We start from the raw sequence: 13,618 nt of genomic DNA, 5'->3' as shown, positions 1-13,618 counted from the left end.
AGTGGACTGAAAAAAAATTAATTTCTGTGAAAACCTATTAGGAAATATAAGACCTCAGCAAAATTTTCAGACCACCCAGACCAGTTCTCCATAGCCAGTATCTGCAGGTGGTATTTTAGAGAGCTGTACGATCTCAACTCCTTCATGATGGCTAAGTTGTTGCAGGTCATGGCGGAGAGGGCATAGCATATCCAGAACTGAACAAGGCGGTGTCTGTTGACTTCACTCTTGATGGTGGAGTGGAAGGGAGTATCGAAGAAACCAATGAAGATGGGGATGAACTGCAGTTGTTTGGCTCGCCTCTGGCTGGTGGGGTTTAAGTAGCACCAACATGCCACACTCTGCAGCAGGAGGATCTTTGTCTTCGATGACATCACCTTCTCACTCTGCAGCAAGAGAGCCACTTCTTGCATGTATTCGCTGGCGAACTGTGCCGCACTCAGGCCTCCTGTAAGACAAGCATTTTTGCTTCCAGAAGTATGCAGTGAATGCAGCTGGTAAGATTTCAGAGGCTCCTGTGCATTCTTATTCTGTGTGTATGTGTGTGTGTGTGTGTGCGCGTGCGTGCGCCTGTGCGCGCGTATACACATACATACATATATATATACACACATGGGGGATGCCTGTGCATATATGTATGTGCATGCTTGAGGAGGTTAGAAGACAGCCTCCGACATCATCCATTCCCACCCCCCACCCCCTGACATGGTTTCTCTGTGTAGTTTTGGTGCCTGTCCTGGATCTTGCTCTGTAGACCAGGCTGGCCTCGAACTCACAGAGATCCACCTGCCTCTGCCTCCTGAGTGCTGGGATTACAGGCGTGTGCCACCACCACCCGGCTTCCCTAATGAATTTTAAGAAATATATATAAAGTTTTATTTAATCTGTATGATTATCTCCTAATAAAATAATATGTTCTGAGGCTGGTTGCCCCAGGACCAGTTATAATCCTAGATAGAGGCAAAAAGACCAGAAATGTAAGGTCATCCTTGACTACATAGATTTAGAGGCCAGCCTGAACTACACAAGACCCTTTCTCAAAACAAAAAAAGTTTCTGGCTAGAAGGTCTGAGTGCTTTAATTTTATTTTAGTGGGAAAATGAATTCCTTAGATGTAATTTGAAGGGTCAAATCTTCAAGGAATGATATCCATGAGGGGAAATGTAGGCATCTTTTTCTATACTATTGAGTGGTTAAAACTAGAGAGGCAGGCAGCCCAGCTATAGCCCAGCCCTGTGAAGGAATTATCTGTGCTGTGATCACATGAGGCAGGCTCAGTCCCCTAGAGTTTCATATTCTGGAGGAAGAGCCAACTAATTATACAAGGACCAGAGTGCTTTAGTTTTGTGCTAGTCTTAGCTGTGCTGGTTGGAAGCAAGGGAAAGGGCTTATCTCCAGCTTCCTCTAAAGCTTTAACACCAAATGGAATGCTCTCAGTGTATAGGTGCAGGGTCACACAAGTTAGAGAAGCCCAAGAATAGAGCTCCAGGCTAGAGGCTCCACCTTACCGCAGGCCCTGCTTTCAGTTAGTACCTTGTTGGGATATGAACTTGAGTTGAAAGATCTTGAGTTGATATTGAAAACAGAATCTAAGCCTGGTCTACAGAGAGATCCAGGCCAGCCAGGACATAATAATAATAATAATAATAATAATAATAATAATAATAATAAATAATCATCATCCCTTCTAAACTGCAGTGTTCTAACAAGCAGAAGAAAGTTATGAAGTAGCTATGTTACCTGTGAAGGCCAGTAGTCCAATTTTCTGGGCAGCCAGAGCTCTTTTTTCAAGGGATAGAGCTGTATTCTTCAGCGTGTAGCCAAGTTCCGTAATTTTTTCTCTGTGAAAAATGCAGTGAGCTGTGGAGACTGGCTGCTCTTCCTCATTGATCTTAGCAAAACATCCCTTAACAGTATTCCAGAACCTTCTGAAGTACTTAAATAGCTTCCTGAAGGACCCACGGGTCAGGTTGAAAATACATCTACAAACAGCACAAAAAGGCCTGATCCTCAACTTCCTGTAGAAGGCCATTGGCTCTCGTGTGCACAGGCGGGACTGGAGTTCACAGCAGCGCTGGAACGCACTGCCTGGCAACAAGATAGAACGGAACCTAGGGCACTGCCCCTCAACAAGGCAGAACCAGAACCAATAAATGGGCCTGGCATTCAAGGCCCTTTAGGACTAGAACAAAAACAAGTTGGGCTCCTGGGGCCACAAACCGTCAAGTTAAGCGGTTTCCCCCGGACAATAGCTCACTCCGGTCTTTGCTTCTTGTCTTGTGCTGGGCTCACTGGGACTCTCTTCTCGGACTACCACCATAGCTTCTAAGTGGCTTCTCCTGGAACTTGCATCAGTATCTCAAGGCTGTGGTATTTGTTTTTCGTTACATTGTAGACTTTCCTGTTTGGGTAACAAAGCTGAAGCTAGCAAGAGAAACCGTCTGTCACCGCACATCGTAGCTACCCATCTGTCTGTGCTCATGTATTCTCTTGGGCCTGTGGGTGTCCTGTTTGTGGACATTTCAACTAACTTCTCCCAATCCCCTAAAAGATACTACTCTTCCGTTCTACCCCCGTCCTAGTACATTTTCCAAGGCAACTGGATCCTAGCACACAAGAACCTTGGCTTCATTAAAAAAAACAAGCAAACAGTCGGGTGGTGGTGGCTCACGTTCCAGGACAGCAAGGGCTGTTACACTGAGAAACCTCTCCTCTGCCCCCCACCCCCCAAAAAAACCAACCAACCAACCAACCAAACAAACAAACAAACAAACAAACAAAAAAACCAAGCAAACAAAAATCTCTCAGCCAAATGTGGCATATACCTATCATTTGAGCATTTGGAAAGTGGAGGCAGGAGGCTTTTGAATTTGAAGCTAACCTGGGCTATATAGCAGCCCTGTCTTAAAAACCTAAAACAAGTAACTCTTGATTCTATGTACTCTATCTTTCCTCTGTATAGGCCAGCTAAATCAATACCCTGGCTTTAAATGACTTCTGTATCCTGCACACACTCAATTTTATATGCTTGGGTTGTTTTCAGAAAGGTTGTTGCCCTTTTGCCTAGAATCACCTTAACTCCTGAGCTCAACACACACACACACACACACACACACACACACACACGCACGCACGCACACACACACACACACACACACACACGCACGCACGCACGCGCGCACACACACACACACACACACACGTGCACGCATATTTTGAGACAAGGCTCATATAGTTCAGTCTGTCTTATTCACGGTCTTAGAAGTATGTATTTCAAAGACTAAGTCTAAGTCTTAGAAGTATGTATTTCAAAGACTTAGTTTTCTTTTCTTTTTTTTGTATATATTTTTTTAAAGATTTATTTACTTATTATGTATACAGTATTCTGCCTGCATGTGTCCCTGCAGGCCAGAAGAGGGCACCAGATCGCATTACAAGTGGTTGTGAGCCACTATGTGGTTGCTGGGAATTGAACTCAGGACCTCTGAAAGAGCAGTCCGTGCTCTTAACCACTGAGCCATCTCTCCAGCCCTAAATGTGTATCACAGGCTAGCCTTGAACTCTTGATTCTCCTGCCTCTGCCTCCTTTAGCAAATCCTACCGGTATGTGCCACCACAACCGGCAAAGGACTGGTGGTTTTTTGTTTTGGTTTTTTTTTTTTGTTTGTTTTTTTTAAAGATTTATTTATTTATTATGTATACAGAAGAGGGCACCAGATAGGTTTCTTTTACTTATGTGTATGTGTGTAGGTGTGGGGTGAGGGTTATGCGTGTGCAGGTGCCTGCAGAGGCCAGAGTCATTGGATCCCAGAGGCACTGGGCCAGAGGATGACATTGGGACTCTTCAGTCAATTCCCATCTAGTTTTTTTTTTTAAAGATAGATTTGTTTTATGTGCATAACTGTTTTGCCAATATGTATGTCTGTACATCATGGGTATGTCTGGTGCCCTTAAAAGTCAGAGGGGCATTGGATTCTCTGGAGTTATGGGTGATTGTGAGCTGCCATGTGGGTGCTATGAATTGAATCCAGGTCCTCTGGAAGAACAAGGAGGGCTCTTAACCATTGAGCTGTCTCTCCAGCCCCTAAAGATTGTGTTTTGTTTGTTTGTTTGTTTTTTAACACTCTGCAGGCACCCACAGGTGCATACACATAAATTCCACCCCACACCCACACACATACACATAGTAAACTAAGTCTTTGAGTATATACTGCAAAAATAGTGACTTTGAAGCAGATTGAGCTATATGAGTCCTTGTCTTCAAAAAACAAAAAACAAAAAACCAGCTGGGTGGTGGTGGTGCATGCCTTTAATCCCAGCACTCGGGAGGCAGAGCCAGGGGATCTCTGTGAGTTCAAGGCCAGCCTGGGTTACAGAGTGAGTTCCAGGAAAGGCCCAAACTACATGGAGAAACCCTGTCTTGGGGGGGGGGGGGGGTGGGGGGAACAACAAAAAACAAAACAAAACAAAACAAAAAAACCCAAAACAACAAACCCCCCAACAAACAAAGAACACAAAACCCCACGAAACAAAACAACTGCAAACCCATTCTACATCTGTTGATGGGGTTAGGTGGTAGGGGCCTACAGGGTATGTTCTTGTGTAATCGATCCTCATGCAGTGCAGTGTGTGTGTGTGTGTGTGTGTGTGTGTGTGTGTGTGTGTGTGTCCACATAGGAGTATATGTGCTTTTGAAGGCTAGAAGAGGACACTGGATTCCCCTGGACCTAGAATTTACAGGTGATTGTGAGCTGCTTGACTTGGGTGCTGGGAACCGAACTGGGGCCCTCTGGAAGCCAGTATGTTCTCTTAACTACTGAGTCATCTCTACAGCTCAACCCCTTTTACTGTCTCAGTCCACCAAGTACTGTGATTATGCTCTGGTGCTCAGTTGTGTGTGTATAGTTTATTTGTTCAAACAATCTCATTCTGTAGCCTTGGATGTCCTGGAACTTGCGGTGTAGACCAGGCAGGCCTTGAACACATAGAGATCTGCTTGTCCACTTGCCTCAGCCTCCCTCATTTTTACATTTTTAATAGGACTTCTCACTTGAATTCCAGACTAATATTAAATCACCAACTTGATCTTTGGGTATAAACTTTGTCATGTCTAAAACAGTTCCTGGGTTTCCTTCTTGCTGTAGGGTTTTCTGTCAATATTCCATTATTGTTCAGGCTAAAATATTTGAACTCATCCTTAGCCTGTTTACTATTCCATTTCCAACTTCCTAACACATTTTCTTGGTTCTGTTTTCAAAACATATCCCATACATCAGAAAATTCCCTCCCTGAGTACTACAGTTATATGAACTCATAAAAATATAAGGATGTAAAGAGCACAGAAAATTCAAAACAAAATATGGTGCTTTTTTAAGGCCTTGTATTTCTTGCCTCTGGACTATTTCTTTAAAAAAATTATTTTTATTTTATGTGTAGGAGTGTCTGAGCATGTGTGTGCCTGGTACCCACAGAGGACAGAAGAGGACATTGACACTTGTGAGGTGCTATGTGGGCATTGGGAATTGAACCCAGGTCCTCTGGAAGAGCAATGGGACTCTTAACCACTGAGCCATCTCTCTAGCTCCCTGGAATATTCTTTCCAGAGACAATCTACATGATTTCCCTGTTCAGTTCAGACTAGATAGTTACAGTTACAATCTTCTCATATCTTAGCTAGAATGTATTAGTACTAGAGTCAGAATCTTTAAGATAGAACAGCTATTGGAGTAATCTCAGTAATTTGCCATTTACTCATGTTCTGGACATTTGGCACATCATTCTTGTTTGATGTTCTTGTTGGTTGTAGTTCCATTTTTGTTTATGTTATTACCCTTTGTTTCTCCTTGACAATGCTTGATAATCATTCTTATTGTATATAGTTTGCTTTAAGTTTAGAACCTTCTTATTTAGACAAAAAGGGAAATGTAGTGGTATTTGCTCTGCTCATGACCTTGGGCTCTAGGGCTAGAAGGAGGCGGTGCTTCCTGCCATTGTAGGTGACCTCTTATAAGGAAAGGGTGATGGTCAAATGCCCCTTCTCCTTGCTGCTTGTGAGATGGATTCACTCCTGGGTCAGATCAGAGGATGACTTCAGCTAACCACTCTGCTCTGTATTCGTGAATGTATTTCCTCAATATATCTCCTCCTTTTTTTTTTTTTTTTTTTTTTTTTGGTGTTTTTGAGACAGGGTTTCTCTGCGTAGTTTTGGTGCCTGTCCTGGATCTCGCTCTGTAGACCAGGCTGGCCTTGACTCGCAGAGATCCACCTGCCTCTGCCTCCCAAGTGCTGGCATTAAAGCCGTGCGCCACCAATTTATATCTTAATAAAAGCCTATTACCCATTAAATAGACTCATGTGGACTGATGTTGATACACATCTGGTGCCCAGTCCCTGGCTCATATGTCAGTCATGGCAACTATGCAGCAGGTGCTACTGAGTATGTGAGAAGTTAGAGGATCTGGGTTTTAAGCTCCTTGTAAGTATTCCTCCCTTGCTATGACAACACATCTGAGGTGCACAGTGTACAAGGAGGAAATGCTAACTCACAGTTGGAGAGGCTAAGTCTACAGTCCACTGGGCTTGCTTGCCTTTAGTGTTTTCAAGACAGGGTCTCTTTACATAGTCTGACTGTTCTGGAACTCACTATGTAGATCAGGCTAGCCTCAAACTGTTTGCCTCTGCCTCTTGAATTCTGGAATTAAAAGTGTGGGCCATCATGCCTTGCCCCCTTTTTGACCCTATAGAAAGGTAGACCATGGCAGGGAGCATGTGATGGGGTGAAGCTGTTCATTTCATGGTGGCTAGGAAGCAAAGAGAGGCAGGAAGGAGCAAGGCATGACTTCTTCCCAGGACTTCTTCAAGGCATGAGCCACTCAGTGACCTAACATCTTCCTAGTAGGTCCTGCTTCCAATTCTGTTACCTCCCAATAGCACCATAGGTTGAGGACCTTAAGCACATGAGCCTTTGGGGGTATTTAAGATACAAACTGACTAGACACGCTGGTGCACATTTTTAATCTCAGCATAAACTCTCTCTTGTCCCCTTTTGAGATGAGAGCTTGTCTTTTTTGCTCTATGTTTGATATTTATATTAATGTGGGGCATGAGCATTTGGGAATATGGATTTTTTGTTTGTTTGTTTGTTTTGGTACAGGGTCTCACTATGTGTCCTGACTGGTCTCAAACCCATAGAAATTCACCTGACTCAGCCTCCCAAGTTCTGGCTTCTAGCTTAGACATAAATACAAATCGCAGATTCAGACAGACCCTTAAACTAATAGATGGAGAATGACAGAGGACATCTGACTTTCCTGATTTCCATGTGTGCACAAGTGCAAAGCTCAACACATGCATGTGCATATACTTACACACACACACACACACACACACACACACACACACACACACAAATAAATGAATAAATATTTTTAAAAACTGGGAGAAGAAACTCCAAATATATACAGTGAACCTATACTTAGTACAAATGAGAGGGCCAAACAATGCAAAGTGAGCAAAGCCCTGGCTAGGACATTTGTAAGTTAAAACCTCAAGATTTACTGAATGGCTGGTTTCAAGAGCAGAAACAGTGTGGCTTTGGTGCAATATCTTTATCACTCAGGAAAAGCAGGAGGGCTGCTGGTTCAGTCTGAAGATTTATTTGTTTTCTGTTTGTTTATTTTTGTTGTTTTTCCAGAAGAGTTTCTCTGTGCAGCCCAGGCACTCCCATTGTAGACCAGGCTGGCCTCAAACTCAGACATCTGCCGGCCTCTGTCTCCTGAATGCTGGGAAGATGTTTTAAACAGTTGCTTTCCTCCTGTGTGCTCTAGTCTACTACTTACATCAGGATACAGAATTCCCCTGGGATTTTCACTTCAAGATAATAAACTCAAGTGGACAGTGAGAGTAGTGTATTGTATAAATACTAAACCAAGACGGGGATGTGGAGAACAGCTGAGGCCCGTGAGATGGCTCAGTGAGTAAAGGCCCTTGCTAGGCAAGCCTGACAAGCTGCGCTTGATTCTGGGAACTTCTGTGAAGGTGGAAGAAGAGACTGAACACTACAGAGTTGTCCTCTGACCTCCACAGGTGCACCATGGCATGCATGCCCCAACATGCCTCATTATGCACACACATAATAATAGATAAAAAATTAGAACTATATATCAGATTCTACATTAGACTAGTAATTAAAAATAATTTTTATTTTGACTTACATAATGGAAAGAGTGATGAATACAAATACCACAAAATGAAAAGCACTTACTTCCCCAACTAAAACTAAAACACAGAGGTGAATACAAAAGACGTGAAATTAATTATCCATGCAATAGTCAAAAAGTTTCAAATCTCAAACAAACCAAACAAAATCCCTGGAATAGCTGTGATTTGACGTTCTATAAAAGAGACATTTCAACCATTTAACAAAGATTATAGCCTATACATACTATAACTGTACAGTGTACCTTTAAAATGAGGGATATACGCATATATATAGTATTTTACAAATATACAATATGTACAGTGGAACTTCACAGTTGAAAGAACATGCTGCCAGAGGCCTGGCAGACAAATTTCACTTTAAAATGAAATGAGCCCTTTTAAAGGCTCGCTAAAGTGTAAATGTTGAAACTAATATCTAATTGGTATTTTATACAAACACACCCAGAATACAGTTCAAATTGCACTCACACATACTGTTGTCATGTCTTGGCATACCCACCCCTTCCACACTTAGTAAATGGCTGACTCTTCACCCTGGTTCTGAGTTGCTGTTGAAACTATGGGGTGGTTTCCATCTCTCAAGGCCAGGCGCTTCCTAGTCTCACGGCCAATTTTATAGAAGCAGGGACCACTTTCAGTACCCCACTATTCTACCTGGTTAGGACTCATCCAAAGTCTAGGTTCCCACCTGAAAGAGCATTTTTCTGAATCTACAACTTTGGGGTTTGTATTTGTCTTAGGGGGGAAATTATTTTATGGGACAAGGCCTAGTGGCTTGTGCCTAATCCCAGCTCTGGAGGCAGAGGCTGGGGAACTGTTGCAAGTTCAAGGTCAGGCTGGTCTATATATCAAGTTCCAGGCCAGTTGGGAGCACAATAGGGAGGAGACTCTATCTCAAGATAAAACAAAAACCAAACAACCAATGAAAAACCAAGAGTGATAGAGAAGGTTTTTGTTAAAGAACAAAAGCTTATAAGTTTTTCAAAAGTTTCAAGTTTTTCATTTACTTAGGTCCAATCTTAAGCAGTATTTTTCAATTAATCTTTTAAACTATGTGGATAGATGATATGGAAATTCTCAGGATGAAAAAATGAAAGAACTATAAAAATTAAGTAGGAACTATAAAAAATTAAGATATAAAATATAAAACTTAGGATCCCCCCCCATAGCTTCCTGTGTCCCAGGTTGCCCTGGGGACTCCTTAGGCAGCTGAAGATAACCTTGAACTTCTGATCCTACTTCCTCTACTTTTTGAGCACTGAGCTTACATGAGCAGCACACCTAGCCTCTGCAGAGCTGGAGATGAACCCCAGTTTCGTGGATGCTAGGCAAGCACTCTACCAAGGGAGCTCCAGCCTCAGCTCCAAAACTTAGTCTCTTATAACTGACCGTTTTGTCAGGTTCTCTAAGAAAACCTTTACTTGAAGAACTTTCTTTCTGTGCTCTGTTTTTAAAGTAGAAGTAGGTAGCTAAAGGACCACTCACCCCGGAGAGCACAGCAGGAAAGAGACAAGGCATATGATACGTATCCAAACAGTGCATGAAGAGTTCACGCTCACAGATGAACTTCCACACAGGTACAAAAATGGCTATTTTCAAATTCCACAGTAAAGTCAGATGGACGTTGAAGTGCCGTGAGACACAACTATGATGTGGTCTGGTGAGTTACACACAGCCCTGTTGTGGGGGCCAAGGAAAAGTCGATGGTACAGCGCAATTGGACTTTGATATCCCTACACCGGCATCCACAGCAGCAGCAGCAGCAGCAGCATGCTGCAAGGTCCAGGGGCTGTCTGGCCACATGACGGCACCCTCTTGATGACAGGGCCAGGTATCAGGACAGCAGTTAGGCAGTGCTAAAGTGACATTTAAAAGGCTGTGGCAACTTCGGTTCCGTGACGACCTCCGACTTTAACACAGTCTCGTGGGAATTTGTCTAACTGTTCATATGCCAGCCGCCCGTCTTCTCCTGGATAGGGGACATTAAACATGAATACCACTTAGAATTTAACTTCGTTATGAATCACACAGGATAACATGGTGCAGCTATGTTATTGTTACATTTTTTTCACATTTCCTGGGGATTGGACCCAGGGCCTCATGCATATTAGACCAAGCACGTTCCCACTGAACTACACCCTCAACCTTGTATTGCTGCCTTAGCTAGTTACTATGATAAGAAAAAGTTGTTTTGTTTTTCTTAAATGTGTTATAGATTTCTAGGCAATGCTTAGAACAACCAGGAACTTTTGAGTTAATGTTAGAGACCAGATGAACGGCAAGGCACAAAACAAAGCCCCAAGCCCTGGCCATCTGCTGCCAACTGCACATGACAGATTGATTTTCGTTTAGTGCATTAGTGATTTCAGTAAGTCTTATCTATGACCTCAGTGTATTGAATCTCTATGTAACTTGAGAACACTCTATATTAATTTAGTTACATTATATATATATATATATATGCATCATTATACATCATATCATTATATATATCTACATGACTAATGGTAAAAGTTAATTTTTAAAAGTTAGGCTTTCAAGTTTTAGCTAAAAGTTAGTCTTTACCCTTGTGGTAGTTTGTGCTGCAAGCTGCAGGAAAATGTGATGGAATCCAGCTATTATCACAAAAGCTACCACTTGGAAAGGTCAAGGACTTTTCCAAAGGTCAAGCCATGGCTTAAGGAGCCTGGGTGATATTTTAGCTTTTGTATATCTATTAGCTGATTCTTGCACTGATTTTCTTGTATGCTATATATGCTTCCAAGAACTCCTAACAGTATATTTTATCTGAAATACCTACCAAGCATCCAAGGCCAAATGATCTCCTGAATTAAGGTAAATTAAGCTCAGACCCTCCTTTCTTATACAGCCTTAGTATTCATCCTAACATTATAGACTCCTAACATTTACCTAACCACCTCTAGGAATGTAGTTTGAGCACATAAATTCCCTTTTTCTGATATGTTAACTGATTTGAGCTCTTACTTAGTTGACCTCCTCCTTTACCACTCCCCTTTTGGGTTGTAAAAGAAAGCCTGAGGGTCACTGCCTGAGGAAAATTCTTGTTTGCCTTTATGACCCTGTAAGAATTCAAGCCTGGTGACCTTGCTTTGGCTAGAGCACTGCTATTGCATGGGTATATAACTGTAAACCTCAGAGACTTGAGGAAGATTTTGACTGGAGAACTAGATGGAGAACTAGAAGAATGAGATGGAAGATGAGGAAGAGCCAGATGGGGAAGAATGAGATGAGAAAGACCAAGATGAGGCAGAACTAAGACGAGAGAATTAAGATAGAACTTAGAGGGGACAGCAGATAAATGTAGAGAGAAATCAGGCAAGAAAGGATCTAGGCATGAGAACAGAATTGAAGCTGTGTAGATAGAATTTTATCCCAGAGGAATAAAGTCGACAGACGAAAGAGCTCAGTGTACTTAGATTCTTTTCCCCCAAAATCGTTCACACCATTTGTAGCTTCTCTTCTGGGCCCCTGGGAAGAAGATTATTAAGGCAGGACCATAATGATTTCTGCTAAGTTTGAGTGTAATTGGCCCCATAAGCTCACAGGCAATGGCACTACTGGGAGGTGTGGCTTTTTGAAGTAGACGCGGTCTTGTTGGAGGAAGTGTGTCAGTGTGGAGGCAGGCTTTGAGTTCTCATGTATGCTCAAGCCATGCCCAGTATCTCAGTTCACTTCCTGTTGCCTTTGGACCAACATGTAGAACTCTCAGCTCCTTCTCCAGCACCATGTCTCACCATATTCCCAGCTGTTGTGCCCCATGTCATGATAATAATGGACTAAATCTCTGAAACTATAAGCCTCCACCCCAGTTAAATGTTTTCCTTTATAAGAGTTGCCACAATCATGGTGTCTCTTGACAGCAATTGAAACCCTAACTAAGACAGTCCCCTAAACACACAGTGCTCCTCCAGGTAATGGCTCATTTAGTTTTGTTTATAGCCACATCTTTTATGCTGCACTACATACTCCACACTAGCTGGTCCTTGAGCTTATGAGTGAGCCTCTTGCGTCCACTTGCCATCGCACTGTAGAGATGCTGTGATTACAGAGGTGTGTGCTTCTAGCTGTTCAAATGGCTTCTGAGGACTAAGCTCATGTTTTCAGACATGTGCAGCTAGCATTTTACCTACTGAGCCATCTCTCAGGCCCCCACAGCACTGTCTTACATAGCTAACACTTTGAAAATAAAGTTTGTTACTGTTGAAAAAACTGAATAAAAGCTGGGCGGTGGTGGCACACGCCTTTAATCCCAGCACGCAGGAGGCAGAGCTAGGAGGATCTCTGTGAGTTCGAGGCCAGCCTGGGCTACCAAGTGAATTCCAGGAAAGGCGTAAAGCTACACAGAGAGACCCTGTCTCAAAAAAACCAAAAAAAACAAAACAAAACAAAACAAAAAACCCAAAACCAAAACCAAAAAAAAAAAAAAAAAAAACCAAACCCCAAAACCAACCAACCAAACAAACAAAAAAAAAACCAACAAAAAAACCTGATTAAAGTATAGGAATATGAGGGCTGGGGATGAGCCAGGGATAATGTTCATATTACAGAATGAGTCAAAAGACTGCCTTGGGGGGGGGGGGTGCTGGAGAGATGGCTCAGAGGTGAAGAGCACCTACTGCTTGTCCAGAGGTCCTGAGTTCAGTTCCCAGCAACCACATGGTGGCTCACAACCATCTGTAATGAGCTCTGGCGCCCTCTTCTGTGTACATAATAAATAAATAAAATCTAAAAAAAAAAAAAAAAAAGACTGCCTTGGTTACGTTGAGAGGCTGTCCTAAGAAAATAAATAAAAGGCAGGTGTGGCAGTGTAGGCCTGTAAGCCTACCTACATAAGAACCTGAGGCAGGAGGATCAGGATCACTACCAGTTCAAGCAAAACCTGGACAATTTAGTGAAATTCTGTCTCAGAATAAAATGTTTTAAAGGGGGATGTTTTATCTAGCCTAGCAAGCAGGAGACCGTGGGTTCAATCCCTAGTTCTCTAAAAAAAAAAGAACAAGTTGGCCTACCATAGTATCTTAGAACAATAAATATGCAACGTTCTCTTGGGTAAGAGGAGAAAATGAAGCATAGAGACAGACAGGATGCAGCTTTCTTAGTGAGACAAAGTGTGACTTAATCAGCTGTGCACGAGAACACCATGTGAGGGTCAGAGGTTAACAAAACACTGGGAATATACTGGTACGAGAGGTCTGGGAAGAGGACAGATCCGCTAAATAGAGCAGAAGTTCTCTATGAATGCCACCCAGTGCAGGGTAAGCATCTGCAATCCAAAAATCCCAATCCAAAATGCTTCAATGTCCAAATCCGAGAGCACTGTTAGGACTCCACAGTGGGAGCCCTTGGACAGGATAGGTTGTAGTCAAATGTATGTGAA

At 42.6% G+C, this 13,618-nt stretch overlaps 2 protein-coding genes across 5 annotated transcripts in view; both read right to left on the bottom strand.

Moving 5' to 3' along the window:
- Positions 1 to 17: 17 nt before the first annotated feature.
- Positions 18 to 9,992, bottom strand: Armh2 (armadillo like helical domain containing 2). Its single transcript, XM_036188904.1, has 3 exons — positions 9,958 to 9,992; positions 1,741 to 1,982; positions 18 to 448 (listed from the first exon to the last, which is right to left on the bottom strand). The coding sequence occupies exons 1-3, from the start codon at positions 9,990 to 9,992 to the stop codon at positions 18 to 20; spliced, it is 708 nt and encodes a 235-aa protein (XP_036044797.1).
- Positions 8,175 to 13,618, bottom strand: part of Ripor2 (RHO family interacting cell polarization regulator 2) — a 124,838-nt gene continuing 119,394 nt past the window's right edge. For all 4 annotated transcript variants that reach the window (XM_036187898.1, XM_036187901.1, XM_036187902.1 and 1 more), the window contains one exon: positions 8,175 to 10,189. In XM_036187898.1, coding sequence (XP_036043791.1) covers positions 10,089 to 10,189 — 101 coding nt within the window. In that variant the 3' untranslated portion in view covers positions 8,175 to 10,088. The remainder of the gene's footprint in view (positions 10,190 to 13,618) is intronic.

Source organism: Onychomys torridus, chromosome 5 (assembly GCF_903995425.1).
Source record: "Onychomys torridus chromosome 5, mOncTor1.1, whole genome shotgun sequence".
NCBI classification, from domain to species: Eukaryota; Metazoa; Chordata; class Mammalia; order Rodentia; family Cricetidae; genus Onychomys; species Onychomys torridus.
This window is presented reverse-complemented; position numbering and strand designations above follow the sequence as displayed.